The sequence below is a fragment of the Ovis canadensis genome, chromosome 14 (assembly GCF_042477335.2).
Source record: "Ovis canadensis isolate MfBH-ARS-UI-01 breed Bighorn chromosome 14, ARS-UI_OviCan_v2, whole genome shotgun sequence".
NCBI classification, from domain to species: domain Eukaryota; kingdom Metazoa; phylum Chordata; class Mammalia; order Artiodactyla; family Bovidae; genus Ovis; species Ovis canadensis.
This window is the reverse complement of record NC_091258.1, coordinates 57,224,396-57,242,571: the sequence shown is the minus strand read 5'-3', so window position 1 is coordinate 57,242,571 and position 18,176 is coordinate 57,224,396. Positions and strand designations below refer to the sequence as shown.

The 18,176-nt window shown below is 50.4% G+C and overlaps 1 protein-coding gene across 1 annotated transcript in view; it reads right to left on the bottom strand.

Moving 5' to 3' along the window:
• CHST8 (carbohydrate sulfotransferase 8) overlaps positions 1–18,176 on the bottom strand; it is a 141,566-nt gene that overhangs the window by 66,879 nt on the left and 56,511 nt on the right. Inside the window, exon 2 of the mRNA XM_069552322.1 lies at positions 5,502–5,716. Coding sequence (XP_069408423.1) covers positions 5,502–5,631 — 130 coding nt within the window. The 5' untranslated portion in view covers positions 5,632–5,716. The remainder of the gene's footprint in view (positions 1–5,501; positions 5,717–18,176) is intronic.

The following is an 18,176-nucleotide window of genomic DNA, read 5'->3' as shown; positions in this document are numbered from 1 at the left end:
CACTGGCCTCAGTCCCCAGCATCCCCCCCACCCACAGTTCCACGGCTTTGGGAAAGCAAAGAGCCACTTCACTAAAACGTGGGGGTGGCCTGCTTTAACAAAAATCCACTCTACAAAAACCAAGCATTTAAGAAAATAATAATCCACTCTACAAAAACCAAGCATTAAAAAAAAAAAATCTGTAGTGTGCTAGTAACAGAATCTGTATCGTAAGGTCACATTTTTGAAAACATATCAACAAATAAGCCAATCCAGGCACTGTTCACTTCGGCTTCACGGGTCACTAACAATGTCTCACCTCATTCCATTAAAACAAAATCCATCCCACTTAAAAGAATGTAGAAGAAATGGTACAATTAGAGGATCACGGGGGAGGGAGTTGGGGGAGGGATGAAGCAGGAGGCTGGGATTAGCGGATGTAAGCTTTTATGTACAGAATGGATGAACACTGAGGTCCTACTGCATAGTACAGAGAACTATACTCAGCACCCTATGACAAGCCGTAATGGAAAAGAACGAGAAACAAAGCATATGTGTGTATAACTGAATCATTTTGCTGTAAAGCAATAGTCAATACAACATGGCAAATCAACTAAACTTCAACTTAAAAAATAAATTTAAAAAAGAACATTGAATGGTGCAGCCTTGATTGGATGGTCTAGGCCAGGGGGGGCCCAACCTCTGGGCCACTGACCAGTATCAGTCTGTGGCCTGTTAGGAACCAGGCTGTAGAGCAGGTGAGCAGCGGGAGGCGGTGGAAAGCTTCATCTGTATTTACAGCTGCTTCTCATCGCTTACATTACCGCCTGAGCTCCGCCTCCTGTCGGGTCAACAGGGCTTGAAGCGTCCCGAAACCATCGCCCTGCCCTGGTCCGTGGAAAAATTGTCTTCTATGAAACTGGTCACTGATGCCATTGAGCAGGCAGAGTGCCTGCATGCTTAGTCACTCAGCTGGGTCGCTCTTTGCGACCCCACAGACTGTAGCCCACCAGGCTCCTCTGTCCATGGAACTTTCCAGGAAAGAATACTGGAGTGGGGTGCCATTTCCTACTCCGGGGGATCTTCCTGACCCAGGGATCGAACTCGCCTCTTTTGCATTAGCAGGCGAATTCTTTACCATTGAGCCACTTAGGAAGCCACAGGGTCAGTGGCTAACCAGTAACTCAAAGCTGGGCAGATGTACTCCTCCCCACAGAAGAACACAGGATCACATATGAATTTTTGCCAAAAAAGGGAAAACAAACCTATATCTGATCAACTGCTAAATTTACGTAATTTACAGGGAGTACAAGGGGCAGAAGGCTATGTTGTTCTATACCAAACAGGCACGATCAGCAAAAATCCCAACTGTGGGAAACTTACAGAACCTGTGACCCAGTTTCCTCCAATAAATAGCAAGAGGGAAGTAAAGGCATGCAGGACATCTCAGAGACTGAGAGAGGCTTAAACGACTCGCCCACCAGTTGTAACACGTGAGCCTTATCCGGATACTGACAAGATAAATTGGAAATAAAGGTGTTTGTCACGTTTGTGGGATAACTAGAAATGTGAACACTGGACATTTGATGAGATTAAACAACTGTTGAACGTTAAAAGAAAGAATTCTTATCTTTTTAACTAAGAAATACATTGAAATATTTATGGTTTTGTGGCTTTATGGTTATGCAGGGAAGCAAGGGGGGGAATAAATTAGGACTGACATAAACACACTGCTATACATAAAATACATAACTAATAAGGACCTCCTGTGTAGCACAGGGAACCCTACTCAATACTCTGTAATGACCTACATGGGAAAAGAACCTAAGAAAGAGTGGATGTAGGCATATGTATGACTGATTTACTTTGCCGTACAGCAGAAACTGACGCAACACTGTAAATCAACTATACTCCAATGAAAAAAATTTTTTATAAGAAATATTTAGGGGACATCCCTGGCAGTACAATGGATAAGAATCCCCCTGCCAATGGAGGGGACACGGGTGGGATCCCTGGTCCAGATGATTCCACACGCTGTGGAGCAACCAAGCCTGTGAGCCACAACTACGGAGCCCGTGCTCTAGGGCCTGAGAGTCAAAACCGCTGAAGCCCGTGCTCCTAGAACACGTGCTCCGCAACAAGAGAAGCCACAGCATAACAAGTGCTCACACCACGAGCGGAAAAAGCCTGCAAACAGCCACAAAGACCCAGTGCAGCCAAACTAAACCAGGACGCTTTTTTAAAAAGAAATATTTATGACGGAACTGACTGGCCCTAGTATATATGCTCTGAAAAGAGATAAGTGTATGGGGCTGTGGATGGGGCGCCATTGAGGCTGTTGGGTGCCCGGGATGTGGGGTTCACTGTACTATTCTAATCTACTTCTCTGTGTGTCCCAAGCTCTCCAAAATACAAAGTTCTGCTTTGTATTAAAGCCTGTATATAAAGACGGGCCACTCACAACACACACGTGGAGAGTGCCCTCTGCACCTGCAGGGCCAGCATGATGGGATGTGTTATTCCCAGTTCTGATCGGCTCTCTTCCACTGTGGGAAGGGGCAGGAGTAGTCTCCTGGGTCAAGACGTGAGTTTCCGGAGGCCTCAGGGCCTGGCAATATTGGAGACATGAAAAACAGTAGGATAGGTAGATTCTCTGATACCCAAGAACACCTAATCTTAGAATGAAGGCAGGTGAACCGGCAGTGATTTATGTTCCAAAAGGTTTGATCTAAAATATAGCAAACATTTTGGAAAATAGCGCTTGGTTTACAGAAGCTGGCAATCCCACAGGGTTGCATCTAATGCACTAAGCAAGGTGAGATTTGCTGACTGGTCTCTGAAAAGTTCAGGTGCTTTTAAGAGCTGGTAGCTGCATGGGAGAAATCTGAAGGACACGCCAGCCCCAAGGGAGCACAAACAGCTAATGGCTCTGTCCGCCTTTCCAAGCTTGTTTCTGCATCTTCACCTGACCACCCTCCCCCTCCCATCTTGGCCAACGCCACCAACAGCGGGTCCCAGACTGCATTCCCAGGAAAGTTTCTGCTTCTGGAAAAAACCCCAGAAGAGCCCGTGGGGAATGTCCTCTGTAGATGCCCCCACCGCCTTGCCCAATCTGGATGGCAGGGCAGCCTCTCACGTCTACATCTCCCACGGCTGAAATTCTGACTTGTCCAGGACTCTTGGGGCCAAACCACCCATGCAGCTGGATACATACACTTTGTAAGCACTGGTTTCCAACAGATAAATGTAATCAAGGTTTATGTGCGCAGAGAAGACAACAGGATGGGATTGTTTCACTTGAAAGATCAGAAGAAAATTGTAACTAATGTTGTGGAAAATTACTTTGATATTGCTTTCTTGGTACCGAATCACAATTAGGCTGCCGTGAGAAGTACAGGGGAAGAATAAATGAATAGTAACAAATCAACACAAACAGCCTGTGTCAGGAACACTTTGCTCAGGGAAAGTAACGTAAGCATTACTTAAAGTTTTACGACTGTGTTTGAGGTGATTTACGTAGAACGTACAGGTGCTACGTCCAGGTGGTCCGGCTCCATTTACAGCCAGAAGAAGGGAGCTCAAAACCCAAGCATGCTCCTCACCTCGGTCTGCCAGGTCCTCGACATCCCCGGCTGCAGGGGGAGGCTGGCCTCAGCTTCCTGCCATCCCGCCTGCCAGTCTACCCACCCCAGAAACCCTCACTGTCCGCTGGGCCCCCACTCCACCAGTGATCGAGGTAATCCGCACGTGTGCACCAGGGTAGCTGTGCAGGCCATGCCAGCTGGCGAGGACAGGAATCTGTGACACAAGAGGCAAGGTCTTTGCGCTGTCAGCTGCTGGAGCACGGCAGGGCACGTGTCGAGGTCACCAGGCAGCGACCCCACTCAGGACTATCACACCGGTCCCCAGAAGACACCACGGGTGGGCACCCAGCCCCAGTGGACACCAAAGACACGCTCGAGCCTTCTCTCCAAGGCTGGTCCCACAGAAAGCAGACAGAGGACATGAGAACCCTCTGCCCACATGTGCCCCAACCGCGCGCACACACCAAGACGTGCAGAGGACACACGGCGCCGTGATCCCCAAGCCGCGTCCGAGAGGCCTTTTTTGGGAGCTTGCTCCCACTCATATACCACACAACTGTGGACAGCAACTCTGAGTGCTCTGGGGGGAAGCGGCCCGTGGAGCTAGGTGCTGCTCACAGAGTCGCCGGCCACGCTGGGGCCCACGTGAAGCTGCAAAGTCTCCACAGAGGGACTGACTCAGTCACGGGTCTCTGCTTCCACAGCTGGGAAGCAGCCAGACCCATCTTCGACAGCCACCTCCATGGAGGGTCCGGCCCAAGCGTGAGTCAGCACCAGTGACTCACCACCGGCCCCAGGGGGCCCGCCCAACGCTGGGCTGCTTCCGGCTGAAGCTCAAGGATGAAAGAAACGACTCACCAGCCTCTCCCGCCAGGGTCTCCAATAGCAGCTGCCAGGCCCAGCTCTGGCCTCCTGCTCCTTCCGCCTTTCCACGTGGCACCTATGCGCCCCCAGGCTGAGTTCAGCATGGATGCAGGCTGCCCTGAGCATGTGAGCCGTGGCAGGCCCTGTGCCCTCCCCACTCAGGGCCAGGGACCCCCTAACACTGTGTCCTGCACTCCTGGGCTGTGGGCTGTAGGCAGGGATGGTGCGGGGGAATGCCTCTGACTAACCCTCCAGCCTCCACGCCCCTTTTCTTCTGTCCATGTCTGGGAGCCCAGGGGTGTCAAGCCATCAAGGACCCTCCCCTAACAAGGCCTCTGGGACCTCTGTTGTAAACACAGGTGCTTGGCCTGGCAACTGTGCTTTCCCCTCACATGATGCCAATGATTCCTGGCTTTGGCCCCAAGCTGGCGGCCCTCCAGGTCGGCTATGCTCTCTGGTGCTCGGCCACGTCCCAGTCAGAGGGGCCTTGCCTGAGCGTCCCTCTCTACCTTCTGTCCACCATGAGGCTTCAGGACCATCCTTCCTGCTCTCCCCTCACTGCCATCCCCACCTCTGCGAGTCCAGTGGGCTGGGAGGCAGCAGGTGGGGAGGCCATCAGGAGGCTCTTCAGCATTTACAAAGCCGGGAGGCACTGAGGCACCCCGACTTTCTTGCCCAGGCTGGAGAGGCTGAACTCGAGAGGTCCCCAGCGCTGGGCAGAGAATCAGAGTCCCATTGGGGAGGCCTGGGCTCAGGGAGAAGTCACTTGTCCTCTGATATCCCAGACCATGTGGGAGAGGACCCGAGAGGTGGTGATTCCCTGAAATCTGAGTTTCACCAGAGGCAACGACCAGATGAGAGAGGGGCAGCCTGGCCATTCTTCCCAAGAGCAGTGCACGGGCCAGAGGTCAGAGGCCAGAACCACATGGTTGGTGGCCTGACCTCAGATACAGTGCCCCCACGCTGCGGCTGGTGACTGGAACCTCTGCCTTGGCCCCGGGGCAATGAGAAGGCCTGCACCTCGGGCGGGAGAGCCGGGTCAAGCAGGCGGCAGGGCCGAGTGCAAGGGCTCACCTGGCGCTGGGTGGGGGGCGAGCTCCGTGGGGTCCTGCAGGCTGATGAAGAGAAGGAGTCCTGCAGCTCCGAACAGTAGGATGGACGAGAACATGCAAGCCAGTCGCATCGTTCCTGCTCGCGGGGACATCCGGGGCTCGCTCGGGGGTCACCTCTCGGGTGCGGGAGGTGCGTTCTTCCCTCATTGTCCACACCGGGCGTCCATCAGGCCAGGTCTACGGAGCAGTGGGGGAGAAAGACGGCCCATCACTGAGGCCCAGGGCCCCGGTCACTGCTCGCGACCAAGCGGAGTCCCTGGCCCCCTCCACCCTTACGTGCGTCCCTTTGACCTTCTGAAGCCCAGGGAGGTGAAGCCGGGCCACCACCTGGGGCTGAGACACCAGCCTCCTGCCAGGGTCTCCTGTATCTGAACCTTTAGAAAAGCCACGGAGTGAGATACTCCCCAGCTCCCACCCAGGGGGGGGACCCTGGTGTGGGCCCTATCACCCACGGCCAGGGGACAGCAGCCACCCCCTGCCCTGTTCAGGCAGGAATCCAGGTCCCTGTGGCTCACAATAGGCCCAGTAGAAGTTCTTGGGCCTGTCTCTGCCTTGGCTCCCGTCTTCAGGATGCTGGGGACAAGGGTCTCCATAGAACCAGAAGCTTTGAGAAGGGGCCTCTCAGGCCCAGAGATGTCAGGGACTGACTGACTCGCCACTGTATCAGCCAGAGCTGTCCCTGCCCCCGACAGACGGAAGGCTGAGCTGGGTGGAATCATAGCCCTGCTGGCTAGTCACACCGACAGGGGCTGAAGTTCCAGCCAGATCATGGTCATCCGAGCTCTGGAAGCGGTCTGGAGCTGAGATGGGTGGCCAGACCCAGATCTGACAGATCCCAGGCTCAGAGGCTGTGTCCCTGCAGATGGACACCTGCTGATCCGGCCACTGCAGACCCAGGCCAGGCCCATGTTGCTTGCCCCCACCTTCACTCCCCTTGAAGTAGAAGAGACGCCTGCCAAATATCCCGATACCAACTAGTGACATCAGTTGGGTCAAGCTGTGGGTCAAGACGGGGGCACCCTGGGACTTCCCTGGTGGCCCAGTGGTTAGGATTTCGAGTTTCCACAGCGAGGGGAATGGGTTCGACCCCTGGTCGGGAGAACTAGGATCCTGTATGCCATGTGGCATGGCCGAAAGAAAGAGATGACAGCCCCCCAAGGCCATCTGCCTAAAGGGAAGATGTAAGTTCCTGCAGTGGGGGGTGGTTCGAGCAGGCTATCACTTGTTCCCCTTATCTTCACCCGACCCTACCCACTTGGATTCAGGGACATCACCCTTTTTCCACCTAAGGAGCCCTTTGGGAACTTGTCCCTGCCTGGCACAGGGCAGTGCCCAAGGAAGACTGAGGCCAGGTGGGCAGTCCCCAGTAACCCCTGAAACACAGCAGGGTGCTGATCAGGCCCCAGACCAGTGTGCTACTCAGCGCAAGGATGAGCCCTGCCTGGAGTCTCCTTGCCTTGACATTCTGAACAGGGAACCCATCTCTGACCTGGCACCCAGGTGCTGGGGGAGGAAAGCCCAGCTTTTGTCCCTCTGTATCCAACCTGAAGATGGGGCATGAGGCAGGAAGTGATAATCAGAGAAACCCCACCCTCCCCTGCCCAAACACACATTTCCAAGGACTAGACAGTTCTCAGCAAGGCTCTGAGGCTGAGAGTTAAATTGCAGGTTTGGGCCTCTCCCCTCCGCAGTCTCTGTAATTATTTTTTCACTCAGTTAACTTTAATTAACCTGCCCCAGGCCTCCATGCTCGCGAACGCGCCTGAATGCCAGGCTCTCTGGGCTGTGCGAACAGGAGTTTCCCACGACATCCCAGCTTTCATGTTTTGGAGGCAGTGCTGACCGGGCGCTGTTTGCCTTTAGCATTGGCTCTGGGGTTCCAGATGGCCCTGACCTCCTTGCAACGGCCCCTCCCGTACCCCACCCCCCACCACCTCGCTGCAGAGAAAGGTGGCTGCTTCCTGCCAAAACCAGGGATACCCTGCCTCCAGCTTGCAGTGGGTTAAAATGGGCAGCAACATGTCCCCAAAGGCTCAGACCCTGAAGCCCCTCAGGGTCTGTGGCGTCCTTCTCCATGGTGGCCCCAGATGGGACCATCCTGGAGACCTGGCTCATTCTGAAAAGACGCAGGTGCAGGGGTGCAGGCCCCAGGCTCCAGGGAAGGACGAAGCCCACAGCATGCCTGATGGCGGGCGGTCTCCCAGGACCCTCCCTCAGTGATGACAGGCCCTCTGTGCGGGACCCACAGGTTGAACCTATACGCAAGGCCATGGCTATAAGGACACCCAGCTTATGCTGGCCAAGGTGTTGACATACTGCCTGCAGACACACCAGCCTTCAGAGTGAGACGCGAGGTCAGGAAACCAATCTGATCTAGGGTGAACCCCCAAATTAGGACATTTCTCAAGGAGGGGAGAAGAAAGAAGAGAGGAAGAGGGGAAGAAAGGATGGCAAGTCGATGGCCAGCAGACACAGTGGCCTGGTGAGGCAGCTAATAATGTGTTGCCCAATCCTGACCCAAAGACTATTTGATGAGAAAAAGGGACTCAGAGGCACGTGTGATCATTATCGTGTTGTTTGCATGGTGGCTGGCACTGCAGAAGTGGCTGCAGAAGAGCTGGTCAGCCTCCTCTCCTTTCTAATCCGTCACACGGTCACCGTTCAAGCCAGTACAGATCTCCCGCCTCCTCCAGCCACGACCTGTTCTCACTTGTTTCCGAAGCAGCCCAAACCAAGCCCACCAACTGGAGCCAGGCTTCCAGAAGCCCATGTGGCTGGAGCCAGGCTGAAGATCACACCCCTGACCCCAGAACCTGCACTTTCACGGTGGCAGGAGCATCAGCCATCCAAGCATCTCAGTTTAGAGACTCTCCCCCAAGAGAATACAAGCACCCTCGCTACACCCAGGGAAACTGGTGTTAGAGACATGCATGGCTTCCCCTGCCCAGACTTAGCTTCTAAGCCTCAGACCCCAGCATCCACCCCTTCACTGAGCCTTTCTCCCAGGGTGGGCTCTCACTGGAGACCATCTGATTAGCTAACTCCCTGCTTTGTGCAAACAGGAATCAAAGGTTAGCCTGCCTCCTCTCCTGGGGGAATGGTTTGTAGCCTGACTGAGTCTTCAAGGCCCCAGGAGAGAAAGAACGACATCACAGAATCTGTAGGAAACTCCTTCCTTTAAAGAGAGGTAGGTGAGAGATCACCAACAGACCACGGGACACTCCAGACAGTGGGCACATCTGATCCCCTATAGTCCCCATGAGAGTCCTTGTCTTCAAGGTCACATGTTATTTTCAAGGCCACAGGGAGATGATGTTCAAAGGCTGTCTCCCTCTCCTGCGAGTTGAGCTGCTGCCTGGGGAGGGTCACGACAGTCAAGGCTGGGGGTGGGCTGCCCTGGACCCCACAAACACATTCACCAGCCCCCACTCCCAGTGGAATGGGTATAGGCTCAGCACGCACTGCATCACACTCCGACGACAAGTGAAGAACCCTCTGCTACTTCCCTTCTAAGATCAGCAGACAAGAAGAAAATTCAAATGATGGAGTGGAAGGGGGAGGGGTGAGGCAAGAAAAATAAATAGCCCATTGAGATTTCAGAAGGTCCTGCCCTCCTCACAGTTCCTAGTGCTCCCGGTGGCTTCTCTCCCTGAGGCCCCGAATGGCGTCACCAATTTTTACAGGAAGAAAGAGAAATCCAATTAATCTTGTAAACACCTCCTGGGACACAGGGCAGGGCCAAGGATTTCTCCTATTTCCTTATTTATCTGATTTAAAATTTTGTCTCTAGAAAATTCACTTCAGGGCACAAGCAAGGACTTGGGAATTCAGCCAAAACGCACGCACCTCCAGTGGCGAAGGGCCGGCAGGCAGACGGACGGACGGCTCCAAGGACACAGTTGGCTGCAGATGCTCCAAGGCCTGGATACTCCCCCCAGTCACCCAGAGGACCCCCTCAGGCTGTGGAGACCCACCCCTGTGCCCCACTGGAGGCAGGAGGAGGCGTCCAGCCTCGCGTCGGTGGGTGCACCCAGTGGGTGTGCGGGCCCCGGGCCTGGGAAAGTTCTCTGTCCAGTCGCTTCCTCCTCGAACCGGCAGGAGTGAACAATGACGTCCCTCCTGGCTGAGGGCTCCAAGAGAAGCTGCTCATCGGGAGAGAGGCTGCTATGGCAACTTGAGGAGAATAGAGCCAGACATTGCCGTCACCTTGAATCCAGCACCGAGCATTCTGCTATGGCAGCAGAGGGGGCCACGCTTCCAGCTCTGCCCACACCAAGGCTGGCGCTGGGGCTGACCCACTGGCTTCCTTCCTCAGCCTCCTGGCCTCGGTAACTCATTTGCTCCTTGCTGAAACAAAGCACACAGCCCAGTCCCCTGAGAACACCACCTCCATCTGTTTTGTCAGAGTTCTTCCCTGTGTTCGGCTCCTGCTTAGTTCTGAGATGGGGTTCTTCTAGATTTCAGCTCATTAAAATCCTGCAGCTAATTAAAACTGCTCTAACGGCAGCGGCGATGGCAGCCGCAAACTCTGGGACGAGTCCCTCCAGTTTTTATACACAGGCATAAAGTTGCAATGCTCTGCAAGGATGACGGATGGCTGCAAGGGCTCAAGACTCTGAGGCGGGGGTAGGGGGAGGGGGGGCCGCTGCAGACTCCTGCCTCACCGCTGACATGGCGGAGCGCTGACCTGGGTCCTGAAATGGGCAGGGCCCAGCCTCAGCACATCTGGGCAGGCATGACTGTACCCCATTCCTGGGGGAAGCATTTTATTTGATAACCACTCCCTTGTTACAAAGCAAGGATTCCCTCCAATCTCCCACGCTGTCTGCAGGGAGAGAGAAAGGCGACCCTGAGGCAAAGGCCGAGGTACAAATCAGGTTCAAACAGCCCCAAACCTTGTCCCCACAGCCCCACTAGGAACACCACAGCCCAGCTCATACAAAGAGGATGAAGGGAAGCCATGGCAGGAGGGTCCCGAGAGCCTGGCCAAGATGTCACAGGCTGCAGGTCTCTCTTTGCTATTAGGAATAGACCAAACTATGGGTATCATCTCTGCCCAGAACTTATATTTTTAGGGTACTTTATTACCCTAAATAAAGGACAGGGTATGGAAAAATAATCCTACAGGTAAAAAAACTAATTCCCTCCCCACCAGCTTGCAGGCAGTATCCTCAATCTTGTGAGTGCGGGTATTTCAGTTACAGCCCTCCCTCCACTATGTGGAGAGCATTCTCATGCCTGTTTTGGACTCTTTGCACATCTTTGTATTCCCAGCACTTAGCACAGTGCCTGGCACAGGTGATCAATAACCTTTGCCACATGTTGAATGAGTGTGAGTTAATAGAGGTGATTGGACCATCTGGAGAGAGGCACTTCATGAACCTGGAATTTTAAAAAGGTTATTTCTGTTTCAGGGAGCTGAGGGTCTGTTTTGATCAGGTCTGAGCTGGAATCAGGTTCAACGAGTAGTTCAATCCTATGACTAAAGAAGAGACAAGGAACTGAGCTCCACCAGGAAACCCAACAGAAACTGACAGCTCCCAAACACCCTAGGCACACTCACCACCAGGATGCCATTTTTGTATCTTCATGTTTGATAGGGCAGATTTCAAAACATGGGGCTTGAAGACTAATATATTTGTAGAGGTAAATGATGACTCTATTTCTACGAGTATATTAGAACACACAACACAAACAAATATATGTCATTTAGAGCCTATAAAATGGATGATTCTCAAACCTTTAAAATACAGTATGATGCTAGGGAACTCCCAAACAAAAGGGTAGTTTGCACTGGTCAGTCGGTTCAGTCGCTCAGTTGTGTCCAACTCTTTGCAACCCCATGGACTGTAGCACACCAGGCTTCACTGTCCGTCACCAGCTCCTGGAGCTTGCTCAGACTCATGCTCACGAATTGTTGATGCCATCCAGCCATTTCTTTCTCTGTTTCCCCCTTCTCCTCCTGTTTTCAATCTTTCCCAGCATCAGGATCTTTTCTAAGGAGTCAGTTCTTTGTATCAGGTGGCCAAAGTATTGTAGTTTCAGCTTCAACTTCAGTCCTTCCAATGAATATTCAGGACTGATTTCCTTTATGACTGACTGGTTTGATCTCCTTGCAGTCCAAAGGACTCTCAAAAGCCTTCTCCAACAATACAGTTCAAAAGCATCAATTCTTCGGTGCTCAGCTTTCTTTACGGTCCAACTCTCACATCCATACATGACCACTGGAAAAACCATAGCTTTGACTAGATGGGCCTTTGTCAACAAAGTACTGTCTCTGCTTTTTAATATGCTGTCTAGGTTGGTCATAGCTTTTCTTCCAAGGAGCAAGTGTCTTTTAGTTTCACAGCTGCAGTCACCATCTGCAGTGATTTGGGAGGCGCCCCCCCAAAAATAAAGTTTCTCACTGTTTCCATTATTTCTCCATCTATCTGCCATGAAGCAATGGGACCAGAAATCACGATCTTATTTTTCTGAATGTTGAGTTTTAAGCCAGCTTTTTCCCTCTCTTCTTTCATCAAGAGGCTCCTTAGTTCCTCTTCACTTTCTGCCATAAGGGTGGTGTCATCTGCTTATCTGAGGTTACTGATATTTCTTCCAGCAATCTTGATTTCAGCTTGTGCATTTTGAGTGATATACGCTGCATATAAGTTAAATAAGCATTGTGACAATATATAGCCTTGATGGACTCCTTTCCATATTTGGCACCTAGTCCATTGTTCCATGTCTGGTTCTAACTGTTGCTTCTTGACCTGCATACAGATTTCTCAGGAGGCAGGTCTAGTGGTCTGGTATTCCCATCTCTTTCAGATTTTCCACAGTTTGTTTTGATCCACACAGTCAAGAGCTTTGGCATAGTCAGTAAAGCAGAAGTAGATGTTTTTCTGTAATTCTCTTGTTTTTCCTATGATCTAACACATGTTGACAATTTGATCTCTGGTTCCTCTGTCTTTTCTAAATCCATCTTGAACATCTGGAAGTTCTCGGTTCACGTACTATTGAAACCTAGCTTGGAGAATTTTGAGCATTACTTTACTAGCATGTGAGATGAGTGTAATTGTGCGGTAGTTTGAACATTCTTTGGCATTGTCTTTCTTTGGAATGAATTTGGAATGAAATTTCTCTGGAATGAAAACTGACCTTTTCCAGTCCTGTGGCCACTGCTGAGGTTTCCAAATTTGCTGGCATACTGAGTGCAGTACTTTCACAGCATCATCGTTTAGGACTTGAAATAGATCAGCTGGAATGCCATCATCTCCACTAGCTTTGTTCATAGTAATGCTTCCTAAGGCCCACTTGACTTTGCATTGCAGGATGTCTGGCTTAGGTGAGTGCTCATACCATTGTGGTTATCTGGGTCATGAAGATCTCCTTTGTATAGTTCTGTGCATCCTTTTTTTTTTTTTTTTTAACATGAGAACTCCATGAATAGTAGTTTGCATGGGTTGATCAAAACCCAGTGAAAGCAATTCATGGTATAACATGAATGAACCTTGAGGACATAATGCTATGGGAAAGGAGCCAGTCACAATAGGCAGAATCAAATACTGCATGATTCCATGTAGACAAACTCAGAGACAGGAAGCAGAATAGTGGTTACCAGGGACTGCGGGGGGGGGGGGGGGCGGGGAATGGGGATTTATTACTTAATGGGGACAGACTTTCAGTTGGGGAATATGAAAAAAGTTCTGGGGAAGTGCAGAGGTGATGGCTGCACAACAATGTGAATGTACTTAATGCCTTTGGACTTAAAAATGGTTAAAATGGTTTACATCATGTATATAAATAACAACAATATTAATTTTACTTCAATCAAAAATCAGTGAAAGCAAACTGAGCAGAAATCACTATCTTATCGTTTCACTCATCCCACAGGTGCAGGCCCAGGCGCTAAGAAGGACCAGAATTGTCAAGTTCATGCCTGTGTGAAACATGACCAAGATATAGAGGAAATGGGTTTACAAACCCAGGCAGCCCCCTCCCTGCAAAGTGGCCAGATGTCATGGGATGCAAGCAAGGCTCAGAGCAGGGGGCCCAGGTTCTGGGCCTGGCTGTCCCTCCAATTTAACTGTTGACCCTTAGGACTTGATATGCCTAATCTTGGAATCAGTCTACATCCAAAATAAGCACTATAGATGAGTTTCCAAGTTCCTTGCAGCTCTAGGGTGTGACTAACACGTCTTGGAGAACAGAAAGACATCTTGTGAATTTTATCTGCAGGAGGCCACTTTCAGGCAGAGCAGGTGGCCCTCTGGTGAGGTGTCCCTCACCCACAGCTGCTGACTGTCCCTTGCCACAAATCTGGGCCAATGCTGTGTCTCTAGGGACCAAAGCTGCCAAACTGTTTCCCTTCAAGATAATCTCATCCTTATCGTAAAGGACAAAGGACCCTCATGCAAGTGTCAAACTGGAAAACATGTTCTCAGGTTCTTTCTGGTCCACAGTCATGCCTGAGGCCTGCCTGGTTGAGGCGAGTCTCTCTCGGGGCCACTCTACCTGGGTGACCACTGCTCTGTGTTTGAACCCATCAAGTCCAGCTGGGACAGTGCCTCATTTAATGATAAAAATCATTTTAAGGCAGAAGTCTAAAAAGTCTAAACAGGGATAATGATTTAAGTCCCACCACATTCATGGTCACCGTTGTCATTTAAAAATCTTTAATTTTTAAAGAATGTAAAAGGGCAACAAGGGGCATCCTTGTGGTGATAGAAATGCCCTCTATTTTGACTGTATCTATGTCAACATTCTTACTGGGATACTACACTGTAGTTTTATAAGACATTACTATTGGGGAAAAATGGATAAAGGTACACAGTATTTCTCTGTATTACTTCTTACAATCATATGTTAATCTATAATTATTTCAAAATAAGAAGTATAATTAAAAAAATCAAGCACTTGAAAGTTACTGGCCTTTCAGCTCATGCATAATGGAAGCTAAATTCTAATGTTGTGCATGTAAATAATAGATAACATTTTCATGGATCAGCGCCATCCTCTGTTGTATAAGAAACACTTTAAAGGTAAGGGAATATGCCTTTAACAGGAAAATTTGATGTGTTAGCAACTACTGGTTGATCTTTGTGCATTTTTCAATTGCAAATTGCACTTTAAAAATGCAAACAATTATTAATATTGATTTGGACTAAAACAATATTGAATTTCAATATATTTCCAGCTCTTTTATGAATTACCCTGTGGATACGTGGTGATTATGATAAAAGAGTATTTGCATGCTCGATTTCTTTTCAGTGAGGAACCTTGAAGAGGGCTGATGTGATCCATGGATAATGAACTTCACAGGGACAAGGCTGGCTCCAGAGTCCTCTGCCAGGTCCTTAAACTTAGCAGCTGGAAGGAAATTTCAGGGCCACTTTCCCCTCTGGACTTTATCCAAACCAGTATCACAGAGCACAGGCTGTGAACAAGTGCTCTGCAAGTCCGGGAATGGGGCTTAGCATCAGTTTTTTTTTTTTTTAAGTTTTTAAAAATTTATTTATGTTTAATTGAAGGATAATTGCTTTACAGTATTGTGTTGCTTTCTGCCAAACATCAACATGAATCAGCCATAGATATACCTATGTCCCCTCCTTCTTGAACCTCGCTCTAACCTCCCTCTCCATCCACTCCTCTGGGTTGTTACAGAGCCCTGGTTTGAGTTCCCTGAGTCATAGAGCAAATTTCCATTGGCTACCTATTTTATCCCAGCAGGGTCTGTCCTCAGCCTGTTGGGGCTTCCCTGGTAGCTCAGATGGTGAAGAATCTGCCTGCTAACGCAGGAGGCCCCGGTTCGATTCCTGGGTCAGGAAGATCCCTTGGAGAAGGGATAAGCTATCCACTCCAGTATTCTTGGGTTTCCCTGGTAACTCAGATGGTAACGAATCTGCCTGCAACGCAGGAGACCTGGGTTTGACCCTGGGTCAGGAAGATCCCCTGGAGGAGGGCATGACAACCCACTCTAGTATTTCTGCCTGGACAATCCCCATGGACAGAGGCGCTTGGTGGGCTACAGTCCATGGGGTTGCAAAGAGTCAGACACGACTGGGAGATTAAGCACGTCTGCTTTACATACAGTAACATGTTTCCCTGTTACCCTCTCCATACATCCCCTCCTCTCCTTCCTGCCCCACTTCCCATGTCCATAAGTCTGTTTTCTATGTCTGGGTCTCCACTGCTGCTTTGCAAATAAGGTCATCAGTACCATTTTTCTAGATTCCATATATATGCTTTACTGCTACTGCTAAGTCACTTCAGTCATGTCCAACTCTGTGGGACCACATAGACGGCAGCCCACCAGGCTCCCCCGTCTCTGGATTCTCCAGGCAAGAACACTGGAGTGGGTTGCCATTTCCTTCTCCAATGCATGAAAGTGAAAAGTGAAAGGGAAGTCGCTCAGTCGTGCCCGACTCTTAGCGACCCCACGGACTGCAACCCACCAGGCTCCTCCATCTATGGGATTTTCCAGGCAAGAGTACTGGAGTGGGGCGCCATTGCCTTCTCTTATATATGCTTTAGTATACGATATTCATTTTTCTCTTTCTGGGTGTCACAGCTTTTAAGAGAAAAGGAATAGACATTTGTCATGCTTTGTTAATGTTCCAGGCATTATGCTGGGTACTACATAAACATCTCATTTAGCATTCACACAATAACCTCTCGAAGTGGAAATCTTTATCCCTGTTTGTCACAGGACTGGTTTTCTGTAAGGAGAGGTTGAGATAGAGTTTGGGGTGCAAGATATTATCAAGGTTCAATATCTGTGAAGAGAAAAGGGAGGAAGGGGAAGTGAGTAGAAGGAGAAGGTGGTCAGGGACGCAGGTTCGACAAAGCCTGGATGGGAGCTCAGGAGTGGCTGTCAGCTGTCAGAGCATCCAGCAGCCAGCAGAAATGGCTGTGCCCATATGCTTCCACCTGATTCGGTAGCTGGGTGCAGGGTGCCCGGGGAAGGGCATGACGTGGGATGAGGCAGTTTCCTGCAGATCCCTAGGGAGCTTACAGCTGACCCCCCTGTCCCATGGGTGGTCAGTAAGTCCTTCCTGGAAGGGGCTCGAGGAAGCATATCTCCAAGTCCTCTGCTCTGTTTTACAAATGATAAAATTAAGACCCAGAGAGACTAAACATTGTCAAGGTTACAGAGTAAATAAGCCACCCCAGATCTCTTTGACTTGCTTCTTCCAAACAAAGGCGTAGATCAGACTGTGCTGACCTTCAGTTACTGAGACACAAGGGTTTGAAAGTCTCCTGAGGAACACGCAGAAAGTTTGACTGCGTAAGCAGACACCTTCGTTTCACCTCTACTAACATCTCTGCAACACACACACGTGTGCCTGTGCGCGAACACACATACGCTTACTTTTTGGCAATTATCTCATTGCTAATGGTAGGCGGGGACGTGGATTATTTGGGTTAAAAGTTCCCCTGACGGTACAGCCTGGAGAGCATCGTCCCTCCCAGCAGAGCTGTCGGATCTTGCCAAGAGCAGCAGACGATGTACGAAGCTGCACGGCCTCCTTTTACTTTTAGAAAGCACTGAGCTGTTCACATTTTCCAGCTGCTCTGACATCCAACAGCCACAGCAGGGAAAATTACAGGGAGGAAAAAATTGCATATTTACTTCTCAAAATTGAGAGTTGGGGTATAATATGGACAGAAAGGAGTGTACGAGTAAACCCAGAATGCCCTGGCCCCTGGCAGGGTGCAGCTGCTGCCAAGTTGCAAATGGGAATCCACAGACTCCAGAGGAGGAGAGAATGGCAAGGAGGGCTGGCTTCCTTCCAGGGAATCCCTCTCCCTGTGCCGCCCCCAGAGGACTTGCCTTTGTGTTCCCAGCTGGCAAAAGTGCCTGGCACAGAGGCGGTATTTGGGCAACGTGTGGTGAGTGATGAAAGGTTAGGAAGAGGAGGGAGGAAGGGGAGGAATGCTTGTGCCCTAGGGCCAGCTGAGTCCTTTTGAAGTTGACATCATGTGGAGCCTGGCAGGTGTCCCCTGGGTGTCCTGTGGGACCAGGCTGGCTTTTCTGAGCTGGCTCTGGGGCTGACCAACCACATTCTTGATTTTTACTAGTCCAGCATGACTGTTCCTGGATTTCTCAAAACAGGCTGGCTCCTTCCAGCCTGAGGGCTCAAAGACTAAGGATATGGCAGAACAATCAAGTCTGTTGGCTCTGTTCTGATTGTTGTGTGGAGAATCTGGTCTCTCTCAGGCTCTCAGGAAGGGGCCAAGACTGTGAGTGACCTGGAAGTTCTAATGAGTGGCTATGCATGAGGTAGGAGCCTGCCTTCTTCACGAACTTCTGCCTCATTTCTTCCTTCACTTGACTTCCCATATTTCAAGTCTCCTCCCCCTCAATGCTTTCCCCCTCTTTCATCACAGAGTGTTGGAAAACCATAAATTTAGGACTAACCTCCACTCCCTTCTGTTTCCCCCTACATCCAACTGTAGACTTGGTCCTCTGCACCTGTCCTATGTTTTCCAGCCTTTCGGGGGGACTGATTCAGCACTGGGTCATGGACAGCTCCCTACCTCCATCCCAATCCCTGTCTTGCATTTGCTGTCCTTCCCTGTTTAAAACCATCTGAGTGTGTCCAGTTCCCCTGTGGTCCAAGTTTAAATATCTCAGCATGTCTCACAAGGCCTG